Source organism: Limulus polyphemus, unplaced genomic scaffold, assembly GCF_000517525.1.
Source record: "Limulus polyphemus unplaced genomic scaffold, Limulus_polyphemus-2.1.2 Scaffold58, whole genome shotgun sequence".
Lineage (NCBI taxonomy): Eukaryota > Metazoa > Arthropoda > Merostomata > Xiphosura > Limulidae > Limulus > Limulus polyphemus.
This window is the reverse complement of record NW_013665668.1, coordinates 556,275-571,518: the sequence shown is the minus strand read 5'-3', so window position 1 is coordinate 571,518 and position 15,244 is coordinate 556,275. Positions and strand designations below refer to the sequence as shown.

At 34.3% G+C, this 15,244-nt stretch overlaps 1 protein-coding gene across 1 annotated transcript in view; it reads right to left on the bottom strand.

The window, feature by feature from the left end:
* Positions 1-1,029: 1,029 nt before the first annotated feature.
* LOC106464269 (dentin sialophosphoprotein-like) overlaps positions 1,030-15,244 on the bottom strand; it is a 31,721-nt gene continuing 17,506 nt past the window's right edge. The window contains exons 2-6 of the mRNA XM_013924399.2: positions 9,903-10,635; positions 7,777-9,639; positions 5,464-5,607; positions 2,866-2,993; positions 1,030-2,306 (exon numbers count right to left, since the gene is read on the bottom strand). Coding sequence (XP_013779853.1) covers positions 2,100-2,306; positions 2,866-2,993; positions 5,464-5,607; positions 7,777-9,639; positions 9,903-10,602 — 3,042 coding nt within the window. The 5' untranslated portion in view covers positions 10,603-10,635 and the 3' untranslated portion in view covers positions 1,030-2,099. The remainder of the gene's footprint in view (positions 2,307-2,865; positions 2,994-5,463; positions 5,608-7,776; positions 9,640-9,902; positions 10,636-15,244) is intronic.

Here is a 15,244-nt window from a genome sequence, read left to right as displayed (position 1 = left end):
TGTCAGATGTATTGAATCACTTCAATATGGTTGAAGATTGAATATTGGCACAACCATTTGTCAGATGTATTGAATCACTTCAATATGGTTGAAGATTGAATATTGACACAACCATTTGTCAGATGTATGGAATCATTTCAATATGGTTGAAGATTGAATGTTGGCACAACCATTTGTCAGCTGTATTGAATTACGTCAACATGGTGGAAGACTGAATTTTGGCACAACCATTTGTCAGACACACACCGCAGTTAATGGCAGATATTTTCAAAGTGTTACTTTAAAAAGATAATTTTTATATGTACCGTCACATTTGAACTGTATTAGGTCTTTTGGTGACTTTTGTTGTCTGTTGCCATACTTTCTGATACTGTCGTAATTTTCATTGTCAAAACAACAAAAGGATTCACATTAAAGTCCTCAACAAAGTTAGTCTGTTTTGTGAACATACCTATAGATCAAAGCCCTTTTGGAAGAAAAATAGCAGCAATGGCAATAATATAATTCTATCAGTAAATTTGAATTTCGCATAATATTATATACATAAAATAAACATTGCTACAATATGGCTGCACTCGTCTTACCATGCAAAACAAGTGGTAATTTGATAAAAACTAATTGATGACAAAAGATATAATCAACATGTTAACCATCTGTTTCATGAAAGTTCTATTGTATAGTTTAGAAGATTATGATAAAAACTAATTGATGACAAAAGATATAATCAACATGTTAACCATCTGTTTCATGAAAGTTCTATTGTATAGTTTAGAAGATTCTGATAAAAACTAATTGATGACAAAAGATATAATCAACATGTTAACCATCTGTTTCATGAAAGTTCTATTGTACAGTTTAGAAGATTCTGGTATCATTTGAGATTCATTTATCTTCTATTCATCCTGTGACCATAAAAAAAAAGCTGGAAAGATAACTTTCTTATGTTGTTGTTTTTTTAAAGTGAAACGACTAATTCATTCAACAAACCAGTTCTAAGTACTTAAAAATAAATAAATGACGTAAGCAGTCTCCTCATTGTTCTCCATTTATTACCTTTTGATACAGAAACATTTCTTTTCACAACAACAACAGGTTGGTAACAACTGTTCTTAAACTGATACATTACATTAGTTACACGATAAATTTAAACTTCACAGCTATAGCGAGAGCTGACGACACATCTAAAAACAAAACAACAACCAGACTAGAATAAGAATAATCTTATATTGCACTACTGTTCCCAAGCCTTTTCTGCCTTCTCTACAATTTGTTAATTTTGATATGTTTAGGCTGTAAAGAATCTGTTTTTAGTTTAACATGCTTAATGATCTATATCTATTTTTATATTCTAATACTTTTACTTATAAAAATAATTTAGTTTTAATAAAATTGTCTATATAACTTGTTACATAATGTGAAAACAACACTAGGCTCATCTGTAGGCAAAGATATACTTTCAATACATGAGTTTTGAACAGTTAAACCACTTTCTATAACAAAATTTATGCTTCTGTAAAAGAAGAAATAAAACGTAAAATTTTCAAGTAATTCCAGATCATAAGTATGCTTTCTTTAGTGTGATTTTTCTAAGATAAAAAAATTATCTGTAAAATAAAACTAATAATTACACCATCGATAATTCTATGTTTCTATCTCCGTTACTGTTTGTCAAACCAAACGGTATCACTTAATATTTTTAATAGTAATTATTTATCTTGATGGCTTCAACTTTATCCAAAATCAGTTAATTAACGTTTGTTCATGACGAAGTTGACATTAAAGTGACTCGGTTTTTCATCTGTTAAAAACAGTGACCTCTGACGGCTGTGTCTAGGTTAATTCACAGAAAACGTTTATTCTGGGTTGTGTTTTTTTTTGCAACGTATCATTTTAATTGGTATTGTCACTGATATGACTCACTCACAACAACAGTATATGATATACACATAAATAATTTCAATAATTACTCTTTGTCACACGTGACTTACTGCAATATCAAGACAGCTTTCAATATTTGTGGGTTATTTTCAATGATAAGAACGAGCAAATTATTAAAGACAAAAAATCCTGTTGCTTTAAGGATTAATTAGTTTTAACATCTAACGAGTAAGTAGGAAATCTCTAATGCATTCTTCTCTATAGCAAAGGGCGGGAACCGATCTTTTATGAAACAATCGTCTCTGTTTTAACGGCACCAATACAGTGCGAGCAATGGAGTTGCAAAGTACATCATCCTGGCACAGGGCGGCGCTTTCCTCCAAAAATCCCGCGTCACAATCATTAGGGTTGAGACCAAAGACTTCTCCCTTAAAATTTAATAAACAAAATAATAATAAATTTTATAGTTATAATATAAGTTTCTATTTTTTTCAAAACGATTATATAGAGACATACATTTTTAAAGTTTGTAATTTATTTTTAAATTAAAATCACAATTTGACAATGAAATAATTTTGAGATGCGAAATCTTAAAGTTTTGGAATATAGTTTAAAGTTAGAATAATAACTTGTTATCCAACAAATAAATCAAATACACATTAAAGCTGAAAAACTATAAGATATAAAGTTTTTCGTCACCATCAGTTCGAAAAGTTTTACTTGTCTAGCCAGTAACCTCCAGAGAGTAGAATGATGAGATTTATTTATGTTCTGGCTGGCTAATGAGTCAATAAACACATAGAGTCACCATATCGTTAAAAAAAATCATTCATGGTCTTTGAAGAGTACATAAAGTCACAAAAGTAGTTAAAACAGTTAAATTGCGACATCTTTAGGAAAGTAAATCTCATGGCTGACTGTCTTTCTAAAGGTGCTCGGTTTATCGATTGTTTTAACCAGATGCTTTGAAAGAGTTCCTATACTTACGCATGCGTAACATACTTCGTGCCAGTTACATGAATTTTCCAGTAATCGCTGGACAGGGCCTGTTGAGATGACCTTTTCCAGAGAAGAGCAGTCTCTTGTCAGTAATTCCAGAGGTGGACATTGGTCACCTGGAGCATTATAATGACACATGTAAAACGTTATAGAACGAAATTATAGTTATCTCTACTACCTGACTTTGGTCACCCCCAGTATTATAATGACACGTGTAATAAAAATTCGAAAATATATTATCGTTATTATTTGTGATTGATTTCCTGTAATATTAGAATAACACGTGTAAAAACATTAGAACAGTTGTAGTTATGTCTATTAACTAAAGAACTCGTTTCATTGAAAAGTTAGTTTTAGAAACTGTAAGTTAGGAATGTAACTATTTAGTTCAACAAAAAAATTAATTCATGAATTTTAATCAAATCCATTAATTAGAAATGTTACACTATTTAATCTAATAGACAAGTTGTTTGTAGTTAAGCACAAAGCTACACTACAGGCTATCTGTGCTGTGCCAACCATGGGCATTGAAACCAGCTTTTTAGCGTTATAAGCCTTTACACTTACTGATGAGCCACTGGGGGCCCAACAGAGAAATAAGTTCCAGAATTTCCATAAATTGTAAGCAAATCCATTAATTGGTAATGCCATAATATTTAATCCATCCATGAACTGTAAGCAACTTCGTTAGTTAGAAATACCATATTATTTCAAGGACGTTCACGTGAGAGGGGGGGCGTATAAACCCCCTTTGCATGAATCATGCATTCTCGCTGTCCAAATGGGCGCTTAAAATCAATTAATTTGTCTTCAGTACACAGAATGACACCTGGCGAGTAGAATCACAATGCATGGTAACTTTGTTTATGCATCATTTCAACACATACACATTAGCGGATGTAATGAAGCATCTGTCGAACACTTGTAAACAAAAAAGAGCGGTAAGTTATCGTGGATAATGCACGACTCATCAAATTTTAGTTTTTAAAAGTTGGTAATAGTGATCTCTTACCTTTTGTAATCACTTTCATATAACATATTACAATAAAATCTTTAACTATCTGCCTTTCACAAGAGGTATAGCACATCCTCCTCAGGCAGTGGTATATAAAATCACTCTATTCCTTCCATAAATGCTGGTAGCTGTGCACTGGGGTGTAGTTTTCAGGGAAGTTTTGTGCAACGGGAATAGTTTTCATACAAGCAATAAAGGTACAGGGGTTTTTAACCGCTATTTTGCCATGAAAGTATGCAAAATTCAGTCCATTTTTGGGTCATACTGGTAGCGATAAACCTTTACATATGGGAATTTAATCGATGTTTGAACGAAAATTTATGAAATTTGCATATAACACTGTACAACTAGGTATGTTTTCACTTGAAATATAAAAGGGCTATACATAAGGAGCCTGTTCTCAGGCTTAAGTATTAAAAAAAACTTTTCTCGTGTATTATTGGATAGGGGTTTAGAAGCGTGGGCTATAAAATCCTGCCAGAAAAAAAATTCAGTACCTCTCATCCCCCCATTTTAAAATCAGTAACCCCACCCCTCCCCGGTCTAACACCCATTTTTAATAGTTGCACAAAGTATGTTTCAAGCTCTTGTGGTTCCATATTTTTATTGTTTAATAAACTTTAGATGATTTAGTTTCAGGGATTCCCCAAACCCACGAACTACTATGGTTGAACTATTCCCCCTTTCTACAAGAAGCTATGAGCGCCCCTAAATTTAATCCCACTGGGAAACAAGTTTAAGAGTTTCCTCAAGGCATAAGCAACTCAATAAACTGAGCTTTTATTAAAACTGTCTCTACTAAGATTATTGTAACATTGGTACATAAACGTTTTCATTTCGAAAAGTAACTCAGTTAACAGACGAAAGGAATCGAAACATTGTTAAAAGAAATCTGCAGAATATTGAATCCCCCTTAAATAAATCTATCTCAGCCAGTGCTTCACTGATCGAAATTGTGAGAATTTTAGAAGAACAAAAAAGAAATCTGCAGAATATTGAATCCCCTTAAATAAATCTATCTCAGCCAGTGCTTCACTGATCGAAATTGTGAGAATTTTAGAAGAACAAAAAAAAGGTCTATAAATATTCAGCTGTTTATTTCAATCAACCACAAGTCCTTCCTAATCGCAAATTTCATTTTGGCAAGGAAAACTGAATGTAAGTAAGAAAATAAAATTCAGTAAAGTTCCAGGCGCAAATGGATGAAAATTTCAAATATATTGTCGAGGCTATATTGTAATATTTATTACGTCTTGTATTTAACTATAGAACAACACAAATATATTGTTAAGACTTATTGTAACTGTTGATTACATCCTATATTTGCTAAAGACCAACATAAAAATGCTGAGAGATTTACTGTCATTTCCCTCTTTATTCGTCATACATTATATTATCAACTTGCAACCTGTATTACAGTTGAATTTCATCCTTTCTAATCGGTTTTAAATTTGGTGTCATGATTTCAATAAACTTTGGAAAACGTATAAAACATTAATAAGTTTTTAAGTAGTTTCGTTAAGAGATGATAAAACCTAAAACAAGAAGGGTTGTCTATGATATAATTTTACCTGCTACGTTATTTCCTGATAAAGGTTTCCGAGTCTTTAGAAAGTTTCCGTAAAAAGCCTTGATTAATGCAGGAGTTAGGCTTAAGTCATTTTCGGCTTGTTTGGCGTTCTTTGCTTTTTCCAAAGGTTCTGTCTCCACGGTTTCTGTTAAAACAACTAGATATTTCATATTTTTTCCTGATAAAAAAAACGCTAAAAGAACTACTAAATATCGTAACACAAGCAATACAATCAGAATTTTTAAAAAATAGCGTTTGTGTCAGTTAAAAACTTACTCAACTTCAATAAAAACCTGGAAGAGAACAAGGAATCGGTTTATATACATATATATATTGAGGGTTTATCTGATTGAACCAATATTATTTATAATTCATTGTTTCGTGTATTCTGTTCATTTTTCTTTTCTAAAACTCATTATGGTGCATTTGATATGGACATGATATTTATGTCAAGTTCTAAACTTCGATTGCAATCTCTCTTTCTTTTTTTAAAGATATTAATGTACCACCAGGGGCATGGAATTGGAAGTTCTGCTAGCACAAAGCTACACAACGGGCTATCTGTGCTATGCTGTGCCCACCAAGGGTTTTTCGAAACCTGGTTTTTAGCGCTACAAGTCTGCATACTTAAGGCTGTGCCACTGGGAGAGGGGGGGGGGGCTCGTGTGAATCAATAACTTATAACTGTGCTTCACTCTAGATTGCGGTGACTTTTAGCTTTTATTAAAAATCTTTCGTATATATTAAGACATATTTTGAAAAGAAAAATAGATTAAATAAACCTTATATAAGAAGTTTGCCGAAATGTAAACAAAGCTTTCATATCTAAGAGAAGAAATTGTGGACATCTTAGTAATTATGTGTTATTACCACATGGAATGTTTTTCACGTAATTATGTGATAAAACCTATGAAAACTTTCAAAAGCGACATGGAAGATTGATAATATTAATATTAAAATATCTAGTGAGCTGTTGAGCGAATGTTTTACAGAAACAGTAATATTTACAAGTTTCTTTATAAGCTGTTTAACATATACGATTGTTGTTATGAGAACACAGCAAATCCATAACAGCCTGTTGTCATAGCAGCGTAGAGTTGTAGTTCGTCATTGTAAAAATAGTATGGGATTTAACCCTATGTTTTGGATGAGAAATAAAACTCATACAGAAAAAAAAATCAATCAATCTAGAATAACAATTACATTTTTAAAATGGTTTATAGTATCTTAGTTTCCATATTCTTGATGTCATAAGACTAAACAAAAAATGTTTGACCAAGCACAGCAATAAATAAATGCATTTGGATGAAAATCAGTAGAAATTGTAAGAAAAGTCAACCACCTGAATCGTATATAGGTGTGATCGAAAGAGTTGAACCATTTGATTCGTAATTGAAACCTATGGGGCCGAACACGGCCAGGTGGTTAAACGTGCCTAATTGTGGACCCAAGATTAATTGCGCTTCGTTACCGCCAAAAAAGTATATAAATAAAACAATCGCTACGAGCTTTTGGACCGTGGTTGCGAACATAAGTGACAGTCAAATACCACTATTCGATTAGAGTAGCCCCATAACTGGGGGAGTTGGGGGGTTCACTAGCTGCCTTATCTCTTGTCTATAACTTCAAAATTATGGACAGTTATGTGTAGTTTTACACGAAAATTCTGAAACAAACAAAATCCTTTAATAAATATTTCTGGTATTCAAACATCATACAGATCAAATTTCTCGGCCCGGCATGGCCAGGTGGTTAGGGCGCTCGACTCGAAATCTGAGGGTCGCGGGTTTGAATTCCCGTCACACCAAACAGCCGTGGGGGACGTTATAATGTGACGGTCAATCCCACTATTCGTGAGTAAAAGAGTAGCCCAAGAGTTGGCGATAGGTGTTGGTGACTAGCTGCCTTCCCTCTAGTCTTACACTGCTGAATTAGGGACGGCTAGCGCGGATAGCTCTCGAGTAGCTTTGCGCGAAATTCAAAACAAACAAACAAATTTCTCTGCTTTGTGGCTCAATGGTAAATCTGTGAGCTTATGACTTTAAAAATCGAGTTCTGATACCTGTGGTAGGCACAGCCCAGTTAGCCCCCTGTGTAGCTTTGCGCTTAACGACAAATAAAAGGTGTGTACAGCTTATTTTCAGAAATTAAGTCATGTCATGTCATTACCACAAAAGTAGATTTTTGTTATTTTTTGCGAATAAGGCACGCCTCTTTTTTCAAAATCATTAAGACATTATGGATTGATAAAATTATACTTTTTTCTTCTTCTTTTCAAAACATCTTTACTTAGAAGAAAATCAAATAACGTCACCTCGCATTTGACTAGGGAACGAGGTTCTTTTTCTTGGTTCACTGTTAATAAAAGAGTCTTCAACTTTATCCTCTTCCTCATCTTCCTCAATCTGACCCAAGGTGTTTTCAAAATGTTTCAAAGAACGTCCCATTTCATTTAGTTCCTTAGCGGCTTCAATTTTTTTAATGGCTTTTTCCACATCGGATCTAGCCGTCTCAGAAGCGTCATTTTGTATAACGCCCAAGGCTTCGTTTATCATACTCTGTTCAATATTTTTTATCTTTTCCTGGGCAAGAGAAAATTGGCGAATTTCTTCGGAGGATGCCCCGTCATTTTTACTTATTTCGTCTTCTTGAATGTCATATTCATCTCTTTCATCTCTGTTATTTTTATTTATTGCATTGCTCCTTTTCTTCTTATTCCTTTCTTGAAACTCTTTCAGCTTCGACATCTCTTCATTGGAATTCTCATCTAAGTCTTGAGAAACTATGGGAACCCAATCATCACTTCGTTTCTTTTTCATAGTATTGAGTGCCTGAGCCATAGTTTTTATGTACTCCTTCCTAAGCCATTCGTCAAAATTCTTCTCCTTGTGAGATTCATGGGTCTCTGGTATATCTTTTTCTGATTTATCTCGTGGTTCGTCTTGTTCATGTGACAAGCTTTGTGTTTCTAAGTTATCAGTATCGTTACCACTTAATCTTGAATTAATCGAAGTTTGCTCTTCTGAACCCTCTTGTCTCTTACGAGCACGATTCCTTTCTTCGTCGTCTTTAAATATATCTTTGAGCTCACCCAATACTATTCCTTCTCTGTCACTATCGTCCATAAGTAAATGATCTTGCCTCTTCTTCAAATCCAGATGATCTTCTTCGACAAGAAAAGGTAGTCTCTTTTTCTTGTCGGACAAGTCATACTCTTCCGAACTTTTATCAGATAAGTAAATATCAGGCAATTGAATTGTTCTTCCCTTGTCACCGAAGATATCTTTCTTTATTTTTCGTTTTCTAAGTTCTTCAGGAAGGTTCTTAACAGTATCATCAATAATACCTTCAGAAATTGTTTCGTCACTGTCAGAACTATGTATATTTTTGTTATTCTTTAGAGGCAACATCGCAGGGAGATAATAATCCCGAATATTATTTACATCCATAGTTGATTTTGTATCTTTCTTCTCCTTCTGTAGACTTTTATGTAGTTTCTTCTTTCGAGACATACCCATAGATTGATAGTAATCTTGAAGCTTATTTGAATCAATATATGGTGTAAGTTCCTGATATTTGTTCAATGTAGGCAAATCATAATTTTCTATATCTTTCAACTGAGACATGGCCATAGTCAAATAGTAATCTTGGAGATCATCTGGGGCAGTACCAAAGGAAATATTTTGTTCATTAGAAATATCTGTCGAGTCATCGGCATCCATTTTCTTCTTTCGTGACATAGCCAAAAGTCTATGATAGCTTTGAAGGTCAGTTGAATTGACATTTGAAGGAAAAATAAATGGTTCACTGTTCAACTCAGACAAATCTTTAATTTCCGTTTTCTTCTTCGTTGATATGTCTTTATCATAATTCTGGAGATCACTTGAAGGTTCTTGTGCTCTATGAAATTTAGGGGATTTATCGAATTCTAAGTTCTTCATTCGAGAAGGACTAGCCATAACTGTGTTATAGTCGTCTGAGCTACTGTGCTCATAGCTAGGAATCATAGTTTGATCTACTGGCAAAGAAAGGGGATTCTCTGCCTCGCCCTTTTTCTTTCTCCTCTCAGCATAAAGTGGGCGTAAATATAAATCATCATTATAATCTGGAAATTGTGCACCTTTCCATGATAAACGATGTTTGATAACTGGAAGTTCTCGAAAATCCCCCTGGGTATCTGAAAAATGACGTAAAGTTAACAAAATCAGTATGCTTTGTAATTAATTTATAGCTCACTTAAACTTAATGCGCCTAATATTAACGTTTATGCAGTACAATAAACATGCGGTAATGACGTAGACTTTAGGGATTACTTGAATTTACAACTCTGAATAAACTCTTATTCTAAACATCTTGTCAAATATGCATAATACAGTGCCTCAGAGGATTATAGCTTAGTATTGCAATTGAATAAAATATTAATTCAATGATATAATTTACCCATTTCTTTGATGTTATCTTGATAATCAAACCTCGTGTCATCGCTCAACTCTTCGTTAGATGAAGAAATCGCGTTCAGTGGTGAAAAAACGTTCTCTTCGGAGTAATCTTTAATGTCTGGAATAAGATATTTCTTTTTTCTCAAACTTTGTTTCTTAAAAATGTCCTTATCTAAGCTCGATCTTTGGCGTTTTCTGTCGTAATTGGAACTATGGTGACGACCAACCACAGGAAACTCCATGTCCTTATCAAAAAATTGGTAATAGTCTTGTTGCCTGTTAGCATTGTCGACACTGTAAGGTGTGTTTTGATCATTAATTGGAATCCCATCCATGTCCCTTTCTCTTAACTTTCTCTCGCTCTCCTTGGAAATCCACATGATCTTGTTAGCCATTTCAGATGAAACGGGAGGAACATCATCTGGTTCGTTGACTTCATCACTTCTTTGGTTAAGGTAATAAGATTGTTCTTCTTCCTCTCTCTTCATTTCCTGTAGTCCTTCGTTAGGGAAACTGAAAGAATGAGAAGAAACAGGTTTCGCTTCAAACTGTCGCCGACGTCTCTCTACACTTGCTAGGGCATTCCGAAGACTGTCTTGGTCATCAGAAACTTTCTGTAGTAAGCGGAGATCATCTGAAGATAATCCCGTGACTAGATGAACGACTCCGTGGAGAATCAGCAGAAAGATGAGTTTACTCATCTTGACAGGAAGATTCAGCTAACTAGGAAGAACCTGTAGAAAAAGTCAGTAGAAATGAATATAAAGTTTGAATATTTCTACTGGTTAATTATGATATTTTGTAAAAAATAATGTAACAATTGCACTAAACAATATTACTTCTTCAAGTAAGTGTTTTATTTTAGCAGTGTACAGTTCTTTACGGCTGAAAATGGGTATTTATTTAATATACTTTTGAAAGCACAGACAATAAAAAACTGAAAACTTGGTTATGCATGTAATAGAATCATCGGTCCTTATTAAAGTTGTTTCGCTTTGCCCACACACCACAGAATTACTATAGAACGACACAAGCTAAATAAATCAGTGTTACTGTGTCTTTCCATATTGAAACTCTCAAATAAACTTTTCAAACGTTTTATGTATCATAAATAAGTCTGTGGCAAAACCTATTTCATATATATATATATATATATATATATATATATATGTGTGTACATTCCCAGGTCCTTTTATTTTTTCATTATACAACATTTCATATAGCAAATATTTATATATAGCAAAACCACAAAATAATTCTGGCAAAAATTCGGCCTTTACGTAAGAATGTGTTTGCTTATTGTTAAGTACAAAGCTGCACAATGGGCCACCTGTGCTGTTATAAGTCTTCATACTTACCGCTGAGCCACTGGGGAACTATGCATGAGAATATTTTTAGAAATAAAGCGTATATGAACAAATTACTATTTCAAGTCGCTGTTGTTTTTTTACAGGAACTAATCAAATCATACAGTAAACTAACTATGACAAACTATAAAAGTTCATGGGCGCGCGCACTTTAAATAAACATTTATACAGAGGTTGAGTTCATTGTATTAAAACGACTTTGGAGCCTCACCACGTCGTTACAATCCGTGTCGCCACATATAATCATGACCTTGCTACGCTCCATAAGCATCGAGCGTAGTTTCCACTGCAAAAAACACCGTCCTTAGAATGTCATGTCAAAAGCGCACCACCTCTCCCTGCAGGATTTCTATATTCTACTTAGTTTACGAATACGATGGTTTCTCAGTGCTTGTTTCAAGAGTCGGATCACATAGAGATCCGTATACTGTGTATCCGGCAACTTGACCTGTATATTTCTGTATGGAGCAGCATGAATACCCGTTTAATACTCCAGTTGCTTGAGGTATGTAATGGTTCATCATAGATGTCATGGAAGCAACTTGTGTACACGTGACTTGTGTTGCTTTTCCAGATGAAGATATTTCTTGAATATATTGTATACTGTTGTTTGGGGCACGTGGATGGCTCTTGCCGTCGACTTTTGTGTTTGTGGATTCTCGCTTCTTATAAGACGCCATACCCTTACTTCTTGCAGATCTCTTTCTGGGTGGTCCTGGTTCCCAAAGTTGATTTGTATTCCTTTGCTTTCCGATTCGATTAAGAACAATGGATATTCTAATTTTAGAATTTAGTCCACGATCTGAACACATTTTTCTGGCCCGAGTAAATGAATATTTTACGTCGGAAAAGGCTGTACGTCACATACCCTTCCCAAAAGCGATCGGTTTTATTAGCTTCACACATCAAACAATGTCAAAATGTAGTTCTGATACATTCTGTTTCGTCGCAAATTAATTTTTCACGTGACATGCTGATTTACATGTCCCAAGCTGACTTTTCATTTGTCAGATGTCGAATACCATTCCCATGTTCTTCTTTCCTTTCTAAACAACCATCATCTCTGAATTAAATAAAGATATATAATTAGATTATTTTTCTCTTCATATTCTTCAAGTATTCCAACGCTACAACGTAATTTGCGTATTTCAGACTGAAATTTGTTGTACCCATTACAGTTCTTCCAATATTTTTGCTCCATCTATTTATGCCCCCCCCCCAGTGGCACAGCAGCATGTCTGCGGACTTATAACGCTAAAAACCGGGTTTCGATACCCGTGGTGGGCAGATCACAAATAGCCCATTGTGTAGCTTTGTGCTTAACTTAAAACAAACAAACCATCCATTTATATTTTAAGTTATTTAAATATATTTTAGAATAGCGTATTTCTTCTCTAACTCCTTTCACCATCTAATACCATCCGATCTTTCTTATTTTCTTTTATTATAATTTATTGTCCCTCTATATCAGTGATTCCCAACCTTTTTATTATCATGTTGTCCTGAAACCTTTCCTTTATTCACATTTTTCATATTCTTCTTACTGCCATTCTCCAAGTCCTTAATCTTCACCAAAATGTTTTCCTGGTATCTTTTTTTCATCAGTTGCCGTGTTTTATTTTGTCATTTTATTTCTGTACAAAACGTGTTTTTTCTCCATCAGCTCTTCAATTCCAAGTTATATATATCCTAACTTTTCCTCTTCTTCTTCCTGCCCTTCATAATTATCCCAACTATAATTGTCATACGATTCTGTCCTATTTTCTACCTTCATCCACAATTGATTTCAGTTCTTCTTTTTCAATTATATAATTCACCACCAAAACTCCTATATGTACTTTCCATCTTCCTTTCTCGTCCTCCATTCTTCCATTCAACACCATCAACCCCAAAAATTTACGAAATTCCATAAACTTTTTCTATTTGATATTCAATTCTTTGTCCTGTTGTTTTCTTTATCCATTAAATTTCCCATTTATAGATAGACCCTTTCAACTTGAAAAAACAAAACAAAAAACTTTCTGTAAAGTGTTCCTTTTCTGTAACAATGTTTTCTGTATTTCTTCTTCTATGACGTCCTCATTTTGTGATTCGTGATTTTTTTCGAAAGGGAGGGGTATTTATCGTACCACCTCCCTTTGATTAACAATGAATTATTCTGTTTTTCTATTATTTTTTCCACCACCGTTACTCTTATAACGCATCAATAGCCCCAAAGTGAGGATCACGATTTCGTTTTGTTCTTGCGGTAACAGGACGCGAACTAAAGACCCGCATATCTATGGTGTAGTAAGCTAACTTCCGAAACACACTCCGCTTTAAAGAGGAAGATCGACGGAAACTTCCGTGCTTTGCCACTTTAAGTGAGCAAAAGAATAAATTGTGTGTTGTTCTTTCCATACATTAGCAAGTCAGATTTTTATTGAAAAGTTTGAAGGTTCTTTATGGCAATTACGTACAATGCTATACTAAAAGTGGCCCGGCATGGCCAATTGGTTAGGGTGCGTGATTCGCAATCTGAGGATCACGAGTTCGAATCCCCGTCCCATCAAACATGCTCGCCCTTTCAGCTGTGGGGGCGTTATAAAGTGACTGTCAATCCCACTATTCGTTAGTAAAAGAGTAGCACAAGAGTTGGCGGTGGGTGATGGTGACTAGCTGCCTTCCCTCTAGTCATTCACTGCTAAATTAGAGACGGCTAGCGCAGATAGGCCTCGTGCAGCTTTGCGCGAAATTCAAAACCAAACTAATAGAAGTTTCAGACAAATGAACTCAATGGCTGCAAATACAATAATGTGAATCAGATTAGCGTAAAAAAAAAACTCATGAATTTTAAATACCACTAAGACGAATATTCCTGAGAATTGCGGTTCGTGGGTAGATTAGCAGTATCAAAGTGTGTGATAAAACCTCATAACATAGCGAACTTGTAAAAGAAAAGATTATGAGCTGGTGGAAACATATAAAATCAATACACAAATCAATGACTATGCTTAATCACACTGACTTGTTTTGCATAAGAATACACGAGAGCATTTAATAGTATCTAGAAAAAAAAAAATTTTGAAGTCTTTAATATGGTAATTCCTGTAAAATCAGTATTCTATAAACTAATGCTCGAGATTCCACGTTGAAAGATAAATTATTTTATCTGGTTATTTAGACGTAATATATATATATATCACTGTCGTCATAAGTGTGTCTCGTATGGCCTACTAATGAAACATTGAAGTATTTCATTAAGTTTTCTAGAATGTATGCATTCTTGGTCAAATATAATCAGATTTGACGTACATGATTCGGCAATTTAGTATTTCTGTGCATTATATATCGTTCTGTCATCCATATCATCATGTTCTATTCTCTCGAAAATACCCCCCCCCCAGTGCCACAGCGATATTTTTGCGGACTTACAAAGCTAGAAATCGGGTTTCGATACCCGTGGTTGGCAGAGCACAGATAGCCCGTTGTGTAGCTTTGTGCTTAACTACAAATAAAAACTCAGAAAAACTTTATTTCTTTTGTTGTTTTGTGTATTAAAATTACTCAGTTGATGTGGTGAAACCCGTTTCATGTAATGTTGTTTTTCAGATCATGTAAGAATTAGTACAAATACTCGGAAACTTTTATTTATCTTAGCATTTTCTATGTTAATATACCACAACTAATGCAGTGAAGCCAATTCCATGTTAAATTATCTCTTCAAATCAGTCAAGAATTAGTACAAATACTCAGAAACGTTTTCTTAACGTTATGTATGTTAAATGTCGCATTTCAAACAAAACTGAGCTCGAAGTTACAATTTGTTGAGGCTTATCTTTTCACTATTAATTTGTAATACATGTTATTTTTTGTAGTGTTTCGTAAAAAAAATTCTCCTTGTCTTCAGGTCATCTTCTGATTCTCAAGGATCATTCAACCGGCCACCCATAACAACAGAAACATGCCACACACTCGCCGTCACACAGGAAGTCAG